We start from the raw sequence: 18,062 nt of genomic DNA, 5'->3' as shown, positions 1-18,062 counted from the left end.
TCACATCCACAGGAACCACGTGGGTTAGCTTACGCTATACAGTATTTACAACCTTACTAGTGTTCACTTCACAGCCACAGGTGGTTCATCTAGTTATTCACATTATTTACACATTACTTTGGCATTTCTGCTTTGATGGCGAATGTGAGTGCGACCCCGAAGGGAATAAGCGGTAGAAAATGGATGGATGGATGGATGGATGGATGGATGGCTCTGATATGAGCCCATCTATCCATCCATCCATTTTCTATCGCTGGCCTTCCTGGCAAATTTCTGAGCAGCTCGCATTTTCTTTTTGGTTTCTGCACACCAATGGAAATGAAATGTAGCATTTAGATGGGCTATACAGTAGCAAAAGTCATCACATGTCTGCCACAATCATGTGTATTCTTAAATGTGTATTCCACGTCTTCCATGTCGAGAGCAGTTTTGATTTGGGCTTACATGGTAAACAACTCAAATGTTGGCCATTGTTTTATCCAGACGCATACATTTATCCAAATGTGGCCAAGTAGACACATTGTGGGTTTCCTGGACGTCGTGTACATCGCCAAAAGAAAAATCTAAGGAATAGAATCCCTCTGCCATCTTCCATTAGTTCATATAATATATAAATCATCCGCTATACCGCTGGGGCGGTATAGCTCGGTTGGTAGAGCGGCCGTGCCAGCAACTTGAGGGTTCCAGGTTCGATCCCCGCTTCTGCCATCCTAGTCACTGCCGTTGTGTCCTTGGGCAAGACACTTTACCCACCTGCTCCCAGTGCCACCCACACTGGTTTAAATGTAACTTAGATATTGGGTTTCACTATGTAAAGCGCTTTGAGTCACTAGAGAAAAGCGCTATATAAATATAATTCGCTTCACTTCACTTGAATATCCCCTCTTCACTTCTAGGAATGTCTCGTTGTCATTTATGATATCTGTTGTGATTTCCCTTCCTGGTTTGATGACCCGCCCTATCTTGCCTTTGATTGGCCTGTCCCTAATGTTTTGCCCTACTCTTAACCAATCGTAACTAATCATAGTAAACCAACCAATCATGGATGTTCTTATACGTAGACCAACCAATCATCATTGATCTTTCCCGTATATGTTGTCCCCTGCCCGTGGAGTTGCTTCGCTTCGAACTTCCATTTTTAAGTTAATAATTTTTAATGGAAAACCGTAGTTTCTACCACTGGATTATCAAAAACCGTACTTATAACGGGAAAACCGTACTTATTACAGGAAAACCGTACTTATTACGGGAAAACCGTAGTTGTTGGCAGGTATGGCAAAGAGACGGATCAAGATTTTAACACACATTGTAGGTCGAAAAAAACGAAGACAAAACTGAAAATAATTTTTTGGATTTTCACAGAGATAAAAAAAGACGGATTTCCGACTATAGACAGAAAAATCACATGCCTGCATCCTCACAATAACTGTAATCATATCATCGCCCTCATCACCATCCTCCCGATCACCCTCATCACCATCCTCCCGATCACCTGATCACCCTCATCACCATCCTCCCGATCACCCTCACCACCATCCTCCCGATCACCCTCACCACCATCCTCCCGATCACCCTCACCACCATCCTCCCGATAACACTCACCATCGTCCCAATAACCCTCATCATCAGGGGTGTCAAACTCAAATACAGAGCGGGCCAAAATTTAAAACTGAACAAAGTCGCGGGCCAAGGTTGAACAAATGAACCTTTTAATAGGGACCCAAACAAGTGTTGCATTGAATATTGAACAAGCAAGGCTTATATAACTTTATAGTGACATGCAAAATCGAGTTTCTAATAATAATTAAAAAATATCAGTGGCATATCAAATACAACTTTAAAAAAAATTGAATGCCTCTTTTCTATTTGCAGCCTTCTGAGGTAAATATCAACATTAACTTTTTCCACAGGCTAATACATTAGAAAATAAAATAACAATGAATAAACCAACCATTCAGGACTTTAAACTGCTCAGTTTGCAACACACTGATCTAATCTGATGTGCCCAAGCCAGATACCTGTCATCTTTTCTTGGATGCTAGTTCATTAATGTCGGGGCTCAGGCTTTGAACTGAGGCAACCTTCATTATCGAACGAAGGTGTTCATCAATCATTATATCTCGTAGTCCGCCCGGACCACAGTCTTGGGGGCGTGCCTTAAAAGCACTGCCTCTAGCGTCGACTACGAGCCGTCGTCAACATGCCGGCCCGATCACAAAATATGTGCGGCGTCTGTATGCCCAAACTTGTGAATGAAAGGCATACTTAATCAACAGCGATACAGGTTACACTGAGGGTGCCCGTATAAACAACTTTTACACTGTTAGAAATATACGCCACACTGTGTGAACCCACACCAAACAAGAATGACAAACACATTTTGGGAGAACATCCGCACCGTAACACAACTTGAACACAACAGAACAAATACCCAGAACCCTTTGCAGCACTAACTCTTCCGGGACGCTACAAAATACACCCCCCGCTACCACCAATCCACTTTATTTATATAGCACATTTAAACAACAAGCATGTTTCCAAAGTGCTGCACAGCCATGTTAAAAACAATATTAAAAACAATATTAAAAACAATGTTATTCTCCACCAATGACTGAATAAAAACAAAAAATAAATATAAAACCAATATAAAAACAATAAAAATATAAATATGATTAAAAACGATTTTAAAGGGTAAAACCAATTAATACAGTAAATAGAAATCAAAATGTATTAAAAAAAACCACAGAGGACAGAAGACCACACAACTCACGTAGTGTTAAAAGCCAAAGAACAACCACACACACACACACACACACACACACACACACACACACACACACACACACACACACACACACACACACACACACACACACACACACACACACACACACACACACACACACACACACACACACACACACACACACACCTTGTAGCGTCCCGGAAGAGTTAGTGCTGCAAAGGGTTGTGGGTATTTGTTCTGTTGTGTTTATGTTGTGTTACGGTGCGGATGTTCTCCCGAAATGTGTTTGTCATTCTTGTTTGGTGTGGGTTCACAGTGTGGCGCATATTTGTAACAGTGTTAAAGTTGTTTATACGGGCACCCTCAGTGTAACCTGTATCGCTGTTGATTAAGTATGCTTGCATTCACTTGTGTGTGTGTGTGTGTGTGTGTGTGTGCGTGTGTGCGTGTGTGTGTGTGCGTGTGTGTGTGTGTGTGTGTGTGTGTGTGTGTGTGTGTGGAAGCCGCACATATGTGACTGGGCCAGCACTCGTTGGACTGGTTGAAAAGCAGACGTGACTATTATTGGGAGGGGCACTGTGTGTGTGTGTGTGTGTGTGTGTGTGTGTGTGTGTGTGTGTGTGTGTGTGTGTGTGCAGAAGCCGCACATATTATGTGACTGGGCCAGCACTCGTTGGACTGGTTGAAAAGCAGACGTGACTATTATTGGGAGGGGCACTGAAATTGGGAGTCTCCCGGGAGGGTTGGCAAGTATGAGAATTGGCAAGTATGAGAACTAGCGGTGAATGAGGCGTTACCGCGGCACCGCCGCTGTATATAATCGGCGGGGCACCTCCAGTGTTAATTTGATATCGCCTCAAGGGCCAAATTTGGCCCGCGGGCCAGAGTTTGACACCCATGCTCATCAATCACCATTGTCGTCATCACCATCCTCCCAATAACCCTCACCATCCTCACAATAACCTTCATCTCATCGCCCTCATCTTTACTGCAACCCTCATCGTCCTCTTAAAGGCCTACTGAAATGATTTTTTTTTATTTAAACGGGGATAGCAGATCTATTCTATGTGTCATACTTGATCATTTCGCGATATTGCCATATTTTTGCTGAAAGGATTTAGTATAGAACAACGACGATAAAGATTGCAACTTTTGGTATCTGATAAAAAAAAAGGCTTGCACCTACCGGAAGTAGCGTGACGTAGTCAGTTGAACATATACGCAAAGTTCCCTATTGTTTACAATGATGACCGCATGAAGTGAGAGAGATTCGGACCGAGAAAGCGACAATTTCCCCATTAATTTGAGCGAGGATGAAAGATTTGTGGATGAGTAAAGTGCAAGTGAAGGACTAGTGGGGAGTTGAAGCTATTCAGATAGGGAAGATGCTGTGAGAGCCGGGGGTGACCTGATATTCAGCTGGGAATGACTACAACAGTAAATAAACACAAGACATATATATACTCTATTAGCCACAACACAACCAGGCTTATATTTAATATGCCACAAATTAATCCTGCATAATAACACCTGCGTGTTTGTTATGCTAGCTCCTAGCTCCTCTGCTAGCTCCTAGCTCCATAGAACACGCCAATACAATTCAAACACCTGATCAACACACACAATCACTCAGCCCAAAAGACCGTTCACCTAACCCAAGGTTCATAAAGCTTATATATTTTTAAAAAGTTACGTACGTGACGCGCACGTACGGTACGGTGAAGTGAATTGTGAAGTGAATTACATTTATATAGCGCTTTTTCTCAAGTGACTCAAAGCGCTTTACATAGTGAAACCCAATATCTAAGTTACATTCAAACCAGTGTGGGTGGCACTGGGAGCAGGTGGGTAAAGTGTCTTGCCCAAGGACACAACGGCAGTGACTAGGATGGCGGAAGCGGGGATCGAACCTGCAACCCTCAAGTTGCTGGCACGGCCGCTCTACCAACCGAGCTATACCGCCTTTAAAGGCCTACTGAAACCCACTACTACCAACCACGCAGTCTGATAGTTTATATATCAATGATGAAATCTTAACATTGCAACACATGCCAATACGGCCGGGTTAACTTATAAAGTGCAATTTTAAATTTTCCGCGAAACTTCCGGTTGAAAACGTCTATGTATGATGACGTATGCGCGTGACGTCAATGATTGAAACGGAAGTATTCGGACACCATTGTATCCAATACAAAAAGCTCTGTTGTCGTCGCAAAATTCCACAGTATTCTGGACATCTGTGTTGGTGAATCTTTTGCAATTTGTTTAATGAACAATGAAGACTGCAAAGAAGAAAGCTGTAGGTGGGATCGTTGTATTAGCGGCTGGCTGCAGCAACACAACCAGGAGGACTTTGACTTGGATAGCAGACGCGCTATCCGACGCTAGCCGCCGACCGCATCGATGATCGGGTGAAGTCCTTCATTGCTCCGTCGATCGCTGGAACGCAGGTGAGCACGGGTGTTGATGAGCAGATTAAGGCTGGCTGGCGTAGGTGGATAGCTAATGTTTTTAGCATAGCTCTGTGAGGTCCCGTAGCTAAGTTAGCTTCAATGGCGTCGTTAGCAACAGCATCGTTAAGCTTCGCCAGGCTGGAAAGCATTAACCGTGTAGTTACATGTCCATGGTTTAACATTATTGTTGATTTTCTGTCTATCCTTCCAGTCAGGGGTTTATTTCTTTTGTTTCTATCTGCAGTTAAGCCCGATGCTATCACGTTAGCTCCGTAGCTAAAGTGCTTCGCCGATGTATTGTCGTGGAGATAAAAGTCACTGTGAATGTCCATTTCGCGTTCTCGACTCTCATTTTCAAGAGGATATAGTATCCGAGGTGGTTTGAAATACAAATCCGTGATCCACAATAGAAAAAGGAGAAAGTGTGGAATCCAATGAGCCCTTGTACCTAAGTTACGGTCAGAGCGAAAAACGATACGTCCTGCACTGCACTCTAGTCCTCCACTCTCACGTTCCTCATCCACAAATCTTTCATCCTCGCTCAAATTAATGGGGTAATCGTCGCTTTCTCGGTCCGAATCGCTCTCACTGCTGGTGTAAACAATGGGGAAATGTGAGGAACCTTTCAACCTGCGACGTCACGCTACTTCCGGTACAGGCAAGGCTTTTTTTTATCAGCGACCAAAAGTTGCAAACTTTATCATTGATGTTCTCTACTAAATCCTTTTAGCAAAAATATAGCAATATCGCAAAATGATCAAGTATGACACATAGAATGGATCTGCTATCCCCGTTTAAATAAAAACATGTCATTTCAGTAGGCCTTTAATCAATCATTCTAACAATAACCCTCATCACCTCCATCACAATCGTCGTCATCACCATCCTCGCAATAACCAGGGTTTCCCACACATTAATTTATTTGTGGCGGCCCGCCACGAAAGAATTACGTCCGCCACAAATTAAAAAAAATGTAAAAAAAAAATTTTTTTTTAATTTAATAACTTTTTTTTTTTTTTGTCCTCTCCAGCTTCTCAGGCAAATCATATAGTTGATGTAGATGCCCATATCAGCTGTTCAGATTTACTTTACAAAAGAGAAGTGTAGGATACTTATCTTGTTGCCTTATTTGTATTTGACTTTATTAAATGTATTTATATTAGAAACTCAACATGTGTATATAACAAAGGGTGCAAAGTCTGCAGGCAGTAGGAAACACATGGTTAAGTGTAGGGAGTAAAACTGATGGCAGTCTAAAGTTCAAGATTTTTGGAGCTCTTTGTTCAGTGAATCAGATGTTTGATGAAGCTCTGTGTCTATCTACCATCACTACTGTTTTCTGTTTATTTGTTACTGACTGTGGCAGGACACCTCTGCCTCTGTTTCACTTTATGTTGCTGGTAAATAATATGGTTGTAGTAGTAGGCTAAAGTTAAATTATTTAGTATGCACTAATTAAAGGGGCAGAGCTTTGAGACATTTTAGCTTTTATATTTTATAAGATATATTTTTTGTAAGAACCACAATTAATAAATATATTTCAGTGAATAAATTATTGTTCAAATCTGTATATAAATATGTACATAAAGTGTTGTAATTATATTGTAAAATGGATGGATAGATGGATGGTTATTATTAATTACTAAGTATACATTTTTTTAGCCTTTTTAGAGAAAATCAAATCATTGTAGTAAATTATGCAAATTACTCGATGATGTCAAGGTGACCACGCCCATAGCCACGCCCCCACCGCCACAGGTATCTTGGCAGTTTATGGGTAACACTGATAACCCTCTTCATCTCATTGCCCTCAACCTCACCGTAACTCTCAGCACCTTCACCATCCTCACATTAACCCTCACCATCATCATCACCACCCTCATCATCAGTTAGCAGTATTTATTAGGGGTGTGAATCAATGGGCATATAACGATCCAATTCAGAGGGTTTTTCAAAACAGGTAACCAGTTAGAAAAGCACATTCTGGTTGCATGGAGATGGCCTAAAAACAATTGTTTTTTAAATTAATTACTGTGAAAAAAAAAAAAAAAAAGGCTATTCGGACATGTATCTATTTTTGCGCAGCCTTATTAGTTACACACATGTACTACCTGGCTACACATAAGCAGGTTACGTTCACAACAGCATCAATGTCGCTGCACAACAACACACGTATAACGTGACGCAACACTGCGATCTCTGACCTGGAAGGTGGCGGCGGGCAGGTTGGAGATGGCGACGTACTGCAGGTTGTTCTGTAGCGTGTAGATGAGGGACGGAACTGCCAACTTCAACGTGTCCCTGTACTGGAAAAAGATGCCGTCCACCAGGAGCGCCGCCGTCTCCTTCACGTTGACTGATGGGAAACACACACACGTTAAGTATTTAAACTATTGTATTTTTCGGACTTAAAATACTTTAATTTTCTCAAAAATCGACAATGCACCTTATAACCCGTTGAGCCTAATGTACGTATCATATCTAATTGTGCTTACCGACCTTGAAACTATTTGGTACATGGCGTAATGATAAAAGTGGCCAGTAAGTGGCAGTCACACACGAGAGATGAATGACGCTAGCAAGCACCGTAAGCAAGCAACAGTAAAACCTTGATGTTTCATTGAGAATATAGAACGTTACACTCGGTGCTTGAAAATCTGTCAAAATGTTTTCGTACGTCTTGGGTAAGCTACGTTAAATTGTCGGAGCCTTACGGCTAGCATAGTGAGACATGCTGTGCTTCAACATACGTATTATTTTGGTGTGTGTACAAGGACCCCAAAAGGGCACCTATTAGGAGGCATTTCTGGTGTTTTGTTTCGCAATATTATGCAAAACCAACTTTTCTTACCTATTGGTACCTGCTGATGTGTATTTGGGATCTGCGTAATCACCAAAAATTTGCGCGAGTCCTCCATTGTAGCCCACGCTGTGGTTAATAAGTTCCTTTTTCTCTATCCTCTTGTTGTGGGGCCATTTCTAATACAAAGTAGCGTACAGTTCTAGCTTATATCCGTCAGTAGCCTCGCTATGGAAGCGCTAAAAAATACCCGTAACAGAAAGATGACGGGGAGAAGATCCTGTCGAAGTAGAGCCACCAAAAAGAAGACCGCCCGCAAAACGGCGCATCCTGAAGATACTATCAGAAAGCGACTTGAAGATGGTCTGTAAAACAATCTATGCAACATTTTGACCAAAGAACCACCGTTACATGTAATGTAGACCAGTGGTCCCCAACCATCGGTCCAGGGACTGGTCCGTGACGCATTGACCACCGGGCCGCAGAGAAACATTAAATAATTTATTAACGACTGCATTTTCTCCGACTTAACTTTCGTCTGTCCCACTAGACCAGGCCTGGGCAATTATTTAGACTCGGGGGCCAATTATAGAGAAAAAAAAATTTGTCTAGGGGCCGATATAAATGATTTTTAGGAACACTAATACAAAAACTCACAATAATGTCTGATTGAATGCTAAAAAAACGTTATGACAGACGAAATGTAATTTAAAACAATTTTACTGAATGAGACACCCATAATGTGCATGAAAATAAAGAATGTGGGATTTACAACATCAACAATGAATGAAAAAACACTGAATATTGACAACATATGAATGTCACACCCCCTCTTTATCGACATATTTTATAATCAAGCAAAACACAACAAAAATGCAACAAACAGCGAAATATGAATGAATAGGGTAAAAAAAACACACCTAAAATCTGATATATGTGATAGATCACTAAGCTTTAGAACTTGGTTGTAAAAATCTCCTTCCGCGTCTGTCCCTGACACCCGCATTTCAGGCTGACACTGTGGAAACGCTCCCCACCCACACTGCTTGGCGCCTCGTCTGAGCTGCTGTGATTTAGATTACCATAGTAACTAATCAGATTACCATAGTAACTATAATATCATGCAAAAGCAGATTCCAACCATTGAAATACTTTGTATAGTTCAAGACTTACGGTCATTTGAAAACATCACTGCACCTCATAATGGCAGCTACAGTTTCCATCTTAAAGATCTAAAAACATTTTGGGGAATGTCCGGCGGGCCAGATTGAAAAGCTTAACGGGCCGCATGCGGCCTCCGGGCTTTAATTTGCCCAGGTCTGCACTAGAAACACCAATAAGCTTGTTTATAGAGTGTACAGCTCTGGTAATGGGTACATTCGCACCCACCTGCACAAATGTACTTCAAAATGTAACAATCAAAACAAATATGACTTTTTTTTTTGTTTACTAGGGCATGCATATATAATATGCATTAGTTTGACCATTTAAAATCAACGATAATAAAAAGGAGATGCTTGGAAATAGCATAAAAATTCCCCTAAAACTTGGAAACACGCGATTCATAGCGTTACTTTTTGGTGTAACCATCATGAGCATTCTGTTCAGGTATATTTCTTTTATATTTTGATAAATCATCATATTTATGTATTACTAATTTTAAATAGGTATTGATCAATCTTTAAGCTGTGTGTATTTGATTTCAGTTTGCTTTTGACATCTTATTTAGAATTGTAGTTGAAACTTTTACAACCTTGTGTTGCACTCATGATGGCGTAACCAAACTAGATTTCATTGAATGATATTTTGAATATTTATTCCCTTTTTTACATTTAGTATATTTAAATATTCATTTATAAACATTGAATACATTTCAAATATCAATAAAATGCAATTGCCTTCATCTTATAGGGTAATGTTTAGTTACACCAAGTCATGAGCGTAACACTAAGCTTCATCACTTTGACTTGTAATATCTGTAATTCTGGTGGTGTTTTATGCTTTTTTTCTTTTTGGAACATGTACTATACATATTATACAATGAAGTCCCATATAAAATTATGTTTCTAGCAATACTTTAATTTTGTCTTTGAAAGTAACACTCCAATGTCCATTAGTGGAGCTGTACACCTAAAGTAACACCCCAATGTCCATTAGTGGAGCTGTACACTAGATGTACAATAAAACTCCTCATAGAAAGTTGCCATTTGTTATATTTGTTATAACTTTTGTGACATGATACTTAAATGTGACAGATTGTAGCCAAAGGCTGATTTCCATCTGCAGTGCCCAGCAGGTTGATGGTAACCTGCTGGGGATCTCATTGCAAAGAAACAAGCCCAGGCCTCCCACTAATTCAGCGTTATGGTGAGTTGTATTTTTCATGCACTTATTTTTGCTGTATTTATCTGGCACAAGTGGAAAGCCGGTCCTTGGAAATAATGCCTACATTAAACCGGTCTGTGGTGCAAAAAAGGTCAGGGACCACTGATGTAGACCACAAGGAAGTGTTTTAAATGTAGGAATATAATACGACCCATTCACTGCGCCCTATGTTCCGAAAAATACGGCAATCGTTGTAAAGTGTGTTACGAGGATCTTTGCTGGCAGTACGACGCCTCACGGCGAGGATTGATCGATTGAAACTTTTATTAGTAGATTGCACAGTACAGTACATATTCCGTACAATTGACCACTAAATGGTAACACCCGAATACATTTTTCAACTTGTTTAAGTCGGGGTCCACGTTAATCAATTCATGGTAAGGACAGGAGACAGGAGAGGACATGTCGTTGCTACTTACGCCTCTCCTGCAACAGGATGATGAGGAGACACGCCAGCACCTTGAGGACCTCTGCCATGACCACAGCCGACGTGGCAAAGAAACGCTCGCCCGGCATCGTGCGCACATAACGGATGCTGAGTATGAGCACGGAGTTCTGGACCACCAGCAGGGCCAGGCTGATGTACTTCCACCTGTGGTTGACTTGATTGAGACTTGTATTAGTAGGTTGCACAGTGAAGTACATATTCCGTACAATTGACCACTAAATGGTAACACCCAAATACGTTTTTCAACTTGTTTAAGTCGGGGTCCACTTAAATTGATTCATGATACAGATATATACTATCATCATAATACAGTCATCACACAAGATAATCACATTGAATTATTTACAATCCGAGGTGTGGTTGTTATCATCAGTCATCAACAATTGAGAACAGAGAAATGGATATTGGAACAGTGTAGGTCTGACTTGGTAGGATATGTACAGCAAGTAGTAGACACATAGGAGGGAGGGGGGAAGAAAGAGAGAGAAAGAGCGAGAGCGAGTTAGTGAGTTAGTTTAGGGTTGTAGCTGCCTGGAGGTGTACTTTTCTTGCGGTTTTGAAGGAGGATAGAGATGCCCTTTCTTAATTACCTGTTGGGAGCGCATTCCACATTGATGTGGCATAGAAAGAGAATGAGTTAAGACCTTTGTTAGATCGGAATCTGGGTTTAACGTGGTTAGTGGAGCTCCCCCTGGTGTTGTGGTTATGGCAGTCATTTACGTTAAGGAAGTAGCTTGACATGTACTTCGGTATCAGGGAGGTGTAGCGGATTTTATAGACTAGGCTCAGTGCAAGTTGTTTTACTCTGTCCTCCACCCTGAGCCAGCCCACTTTGGAGAAGACTGACACACAGCACGGCATATCTTAGCACAGGGGTCACCAACGCGGTGCCCGCGGGCAACAGGTCGCCCGTAAGGACCAGATGAGTCGCCCGCGGGCCTGTTCTAAAAAAAAAAAAAAAAAAAAAATTTAAAAAAATAAATAAATAATTTTTTTTTTTTTTTTTTTTTTTTTAAATTAAATCTACATACAAAAAACACAAGATACACTTTCAATCAGTGCATCAACCCAAACAACCTCCCCCATGCACACTCATCCACACCCACTCACACAAAAGGGGTTATTTCTTTCTGCTACCAATATTCTGGGGCCGTACTTATCAAGCTTCTTACAAGCTTCTTAGAATTACTCCTAAGAAGTCTGCTAAGAGTTGGCTTAAGAGTAAATAAATTATTCGCTGAAAGCTGCACTTAAAAGTTAGTTATCAAGCGTCTTACTCACACTTTCAGCGAAGTGTAGGACTGAATCTTAAGTGTCACACTCAGAGCTGAATTACGACATTACTATGTGCCGTAAACGGAATTTTAGGTGACGTCATTTCTGTGTCCATAGAAATGACCAATCACGGAAGGGAATCCATTGTCTAAGAATAAAGAAATATCTTGGAAATATTTAAGTGGACAATGGGAGTGTATATTTTGACAATAAACTACAAAATAATACAAAACAAACTAGTCCCCGCCGGCACTCACGCTACCGCTCCCTCTCTTCTATCGCCCACACACTCACTGACGTCACTCACCTCACGGCCACACACATACGCTACTGTCATAACATTTTCTTTCCAATTCATTAATTAGGCAACTAATTTGAAACTGGTGTGGGTGGCTCTATATATACTAGCCCACTGCAGCCACATACAGAAATCAACAAAGAATCGAAAAGTATTAAATCTGTGACAAAAATAATATCCGCTCTGTCTAAACGATACCGTTTGATCAGCTGCTCGTCATCAAAAAAAACAAAACATTGTTCCGTTCCCTGAACGTTCGCGCACGTCTCTCTCGCCTCAGTGCCATCCCCTGCTGGCAACTCCTAACCACTTAAGACACCTCTGAAGGTCTCTTAAATATCGTGGAGAGTAGGAGTGATTCTTAGACTTAAGAACGTTGATAAAAAGCTTTTATTCTTAAGTTTGAGAGTAGGACTAAATTTCGCAAATTCTCAGGACTTAAGTGTAAAATGGCACTCTAAGAAGCTTGATAAGTACGGCCCCTGGTTCCCACAACATAGACAACACATCTGCAAGGGACACAGTCCCTGAAGCACACATGATTGTATAGGCTGCTGGTCCACTAACATTTTCATTAATTACTATTTTTTATGTAATTATTTTAATATTGTTTTACTTTCTTTTTTATCCAAGAAAATGTTTTTTATTTATTTATCTTATTTTATTTTTTAAAAAAGGGCCTTATCTTCAACAGACCAGGGGCCGTACTTATCAAGCTTCTTAGAATTACTCCTAAGAAGTCTGCTAAGAGTTGACTTAAGAGTAAATAAATTCTTCGCTGAAAGCTGCACTTAAAAGTTAGTTATCAAGCGTCTTACTCACACTTTCAGCGAAGTGTAGGACTGAATCTTAAGTGTCACACTCAGAGCTGAATTACGACATTACTATGTGCCGTAAACGGAATTTTAGGTGACGTCATTTCTGTGTCCATAGAAATGACCAATCACGGAAGGGAATCCGTTGTCTAAGAATAAAGAAATATCTTGGAAATATTTAAGTGGACAATGGGAGTGTATATTTTGACAATAAACTACAAAATAATACAAAACAAACTAGTCCCCACCGGTACTCACGCTACCGCTCCCTCTCTTCTATCGCCCACACACTCACTGACGTCACTCACCTCACGGCCACACACATACGCTACTGTCATAACATTTTCTTTCCAATTCATTAATTAGGCAACTAATTTGAAACTGGTGTGGGTGGCTCTATATATACTAGCCCACTGCAATCGAAAAGTATTAAATATGTGACAAAAATAATATCAGCTCTGTCTAAACGATACCGTTTGATCAGGTGCTCGTCATCAAAAAAAAAAAAAAACATTGTTCCGTTCCCTGAACGTTCGCGCACGTCTCTCTCGCCTCAGTGCCATCCCCTGCTGGCAACTCCTAACCACTTAAGACACCTCTGAAGGTCTGAAGGTGGAGAGTAGGAGTGATTCTTAGACTTAAGAACGTTGATAAAAAGCTTTTATTCTTAAGTTTGAGAGTAGGACTAAATTTTGCAAATTCTCAGGATTTAAGTGTAAAATGGCACTCTAAGAAGCTTGATAAGTACGGCCCCAGGTTGTCAATGAAATTAGATTTGTTTGAAGGGTTTTTTAAACCAGGCCCAGTCCAGAAAATGTCCAAGTCGGACTCAGCAACACACACCTTCATTCATGTACACAGAAAAAAATTAGGGAACACAACAGATTGCATATAATTTATAAACAAAATTACATTTTCAAAATAAGCATTTATGTACAGTCCAGATTATGTCCAGGTCACTCAAATTAGGGAACACAACAACAGATATCATATAATCTATAAACATAATTATACTTTCAAAATAAGTCTTTGAGGACTTCTCATCTTTTTTTAAATGTTTTTTGGCAAGATTATCGTTTTCAACCATGTAACTTTCTAAAGTTAGAAAATACTGAATAAATGTTTTAAAGAAAGTAATACTAAGTGAATATCTGTTTTTGGCCTTAAAAATAAACATTTTACCGAGTACTATAATTAAATTGACTAAATCATGATTGTCAATGAACTCTCCTAAAATAACAGAAACCACATTAAGCTTCATAAACAAACCAATCCTTAAACACATTTTTTCAACTTCCACCCAAAACAAAGACACAATATGACAATACCAAAACAAATGCAGGGTGGATTCAGGCTCCTGACAACAAAATCGACAATCATCTGACTCTGTCATATTCCATAATTTTAACATTTTCCCTGTGGGTAAGAAGTTATAAATAATTTTAATTTGAAAATAACGATTTTGCACATCGATAGTGGTTTTATAGATTAGTTTGACTATGGCATCCCATGGCAACGGGCAGTCAAAAAAGTCCTCCCATTTTCCATTTCTGTTGTATGAGGCAGCCTTCAAAGATTTCTTTATTAAATAAAAATTATATATTTTTCTATTTATTTTAGTTCCTTTTTGCCAACTAGAATTTCTTATTAGAGGTTTACAAACTAATAATTTAGTAGTTCCATAACTAATTATTTGTTTCCATCTTTTCCCAATTACTCCAGTTAGTTGATAAAATGAAAAGCTTGAGCAAGCATCACCATACATAGCTCTAAATTCATCATACTTCATAATTTTACCATTCTCATTGATAATATCATTGACAAAAATGATTCCTCTTTCAAACATATTTTTCCAAAAGAAAGGCTTTCCATCTATTACAATATTAGAGTTCATCCATATTAACTGCTGCAAAATATCATCTCTTTTTTCTGGCACATAAAATTGAAAACACCACTATGAGTGGATTGTTTCCTTTATGTTTCCCAGCAGACTCTCTGGGAGGGGATCACTTGTAAAAAAGGATACAATTTCTTTTGATACAGTACATGTTTTTTGTCCAACAGGACATTTGTGTACCACTCAATGTTTAAATACATCTTTGGAACAATTGATGCTTTTAAAAACAGACGCATAGCTTCCATGTTGAGAAGTTTCAGGCCCCCATATTCATACTCATTGTACAAAACCTTTCTTTTAATCTTTTCTGGTTTGCCGTTCCAGACAAAATCGAAGACCCTCCGCTCATAAATCTTTAAAAAGTTTTGTGATGGAGCTGGTAATGACAAAAACAAATAAATAAATTGAGAAATAATTAACGAGTTGGCAATAGACATTTTACCATACAAGGTTAGGGATTTCCCTTTCCATAATTGCATAATTTTGTCCAGCTTTCTTAGTCGATTATCATAATTTACTGAGCCTAGATCTTCCAGATTTTCTGGGACAACAACACCAAGTATGTTAACTGGTCCATCTGTCCACAAAACAGGCACTTTGTATTCCATTCGAAAGGACATTCCCTTTAGATTTCCGATCCTTAACATTTTACATTTATCATAATTAAGCTTAAGGCCAGATTGCTGTGAAAATATGCCCAAAAGATTAAGAAGGTTCCGCAAACAATGAGGAAAAATCTTATCTTTGTGAATCAGCCTTTTCTGACATGAACTTCATCAAGAACAAACACAGAACACGTCTCACTGATGCACATCTGCAAGACTCACTCAGAGTTGCAGTGTCAAGTTACACACCAGAGTACAACACACTAGTTAACAGCATGCAATGCCAGGCTTCCCACTAACTGACAAAGAAACAGATAACAGATTTGGTGTCCAGTTCAAAGTGGGACATGATTTAAAAATTTGAGAGTTTACTTTTGTACTTTACATGAGTTATTATTTGTACAAACATGGTGCAAAGTAATTCATGATTTGTTAAAAAATGTTAGTGGCTAGCTAGTTAAAATGGGATATTGTGATTTCACAAGACTGTCTTAGAAGTGATCATTTGAAAATGTTCAATTTGAAAAATGTGCACTTAGAGAAAATATAAAAATAAAGTGTTGCATATTGATATTTATCTGTTTCTATATATATTTATTGTGAGAAATCATTAAGATGATCAGTGTTTCCACAAAGATAAATATAATTAATTATTAATAATAACAGAGTTAAAGGTAAATTCAGCAAATTGGCTACTTCTGGCAATTTATTTAAGTGTGTATCTAACTGGTAGCCCTTCGCATTAATCAGTACCCAAGAAGTAGCCCTTGGTTTCAAAAAGGTTGGTGACACCTGTCTTAGCATTAGGGATGGGCGATACCACACTTTTAGGATTCGATACGATACCGATACTTTTTCTTGCATTTTCATCGATACCGATACCAATAATTTCTTATTGGCAATTTTTTGTCAGTCAAAAATATTATTACTATTGTTATTATTTAAGACAAATCACAAGACAAATACAGACCATTTATACCACATTTATTATGGTCAATATATAATAAAAGTAAAATTAAAATAAATAACATAAATATGAAAAATAAATTAAATATTATATATAATAATAACTATATATTATATATAATAATAATTAAATATTAGGGCTTTCCAATTAACAGTCAAATCCGAATTGCAAGAAGCTGCAGTTATTTTTTAAAGTTTGTGATATAATTAGCAATTAATGAAATATGAAATAGGCTAATATTTTCGAAATGTAAGAAATCATGTCACAGATTAAAACCAAAATCACATTCAATCATATATTCAAGATTTTCTTGGAAAAAAATAAAACTGTAATGCAAAGATGAAGAATCTCCAAATTGTATCTCTTTCTTATCTTGTTTTAAATACTCAAGCAATTTTGAACTAACAGTGAATTCCCCTGTGTGGAAATTATTTGAATTTAGGATAATCATTTAAACATCCATCCATTTTCTACCGCTTATTCCCTTCGGGGTCGCGGGGGGCGCTGGAGCCTATCTCAGCTACAATCGGACGGAAGGCGGGGTACACCCTGGACAAGTCGCCACCTCATCGCAGGGCCAACACAGATAGACAGACAACATTCACACACTAGTGCCAATCAACCTATCCCCAGGTGCATGTCTTTGGAGGTGGGAGGAAGCCGGAGTACCCGGAGGGAACCCACGCAGTCACGGGGAGAACATGCAAACTCCACACAAAAATATTCAGTAAACATTACTAAAAAAAAAAAAAACAATGCCTGTTTTAAGTCAACAAATGGACAACACTGGATATGCCTGGCTGCATCGCTGTCGGCTGGCTGTGTGTGTGTTGCACGTTGACGACGCTCATTCGCTGTCTCCTGTCACGTGACTGGGCCAGCTCTATACTCTGCCAGGTACAGGGGTGTCCCAGCACATAGTAAGTTAAGTAAGTCATCAAAAACATCTGAAAGTGATGCTTGCACCCCCCACACGCCGTTTTTTGGTTTATATCGATACTTTTTTCAGAAAAGTGATGCCAAATGAGTAGCGTGTGAGTATCGATATATCGATACCACAGGATCGATACGCACATCCCTACTTAGCATGTTCATGTGCACTGGCGAAGAAACAGCCCCCCGGGAGACGTGGCCGCAACTAGACACAAGCAGGCATTCATCAGGGAGTGGAGCTGGGCAAACACCACCTGGCCAGTGGGGAGCTCCACGTCAGCACCTGCTCACCTAACTAGCATTAGCAGCTTTCGTCCACTTGGCGATCTCCAAAATGAAAAGTTGTAACAAACATTGCTAACGCTGAGCAGTCAGTAGGAAACATACACAGTAGGTTTAAACTATTACGTAAAGGGATGCTAACAAGAGTTCCAGACTCG

The 18,062-nt window shown here is 39.5% G+C and overlaps 1 protein-coding gene across 1 annotated transcript in view; it reads right to left on the bottom strand.

The window, feature by feature from the left end:
- Positions 1–18,062, bottom strand: part of LOC133657346 (UDP-galactose translocator-like) — a 36,692-nt gene that overhangs the window by 18,290 nt on the left and 340 nt on the right. The window contains exons 2-3 of the mRNA XM_062058561.1: positions 10,804–10,986; positions 7,404–7,555 (exon numbers count right to left, since the gene is read on the bottom strand). Of these exons, the coding sequence (XP_061914545.1) occupies positions 7,404–7,555; positions 10,804–10,986 (335 nt within the window). The remainder of the gene's footprint in view (positions 1–7,403; positions 7,556–10,803; positions 10,987–18,062) is intronic.

This window comes from Entelurus aequoreus, linkage group LG01 (assembly GCF_033978785.1).
Source record: "Entelurus aequoreus isolate RoL-2023_Sb linkage group LG01, RoL_Eaeq_v1.1, whole genome shotgun sequence".
In the NCBI taxonomy this organism is placed as follows: domain Eukaryota; kingdom Metazoa; phylum Chordata; class Actinopteri; order Syngnathiformes; family Syngnathidae; genus Entelurus; species Entelurus aequoreus.
The sequence above is the reverse complement of the archived record's forward strand: the minus strand, read 5'-3'. Positions and strand labels throughout refer to the sequence as shown.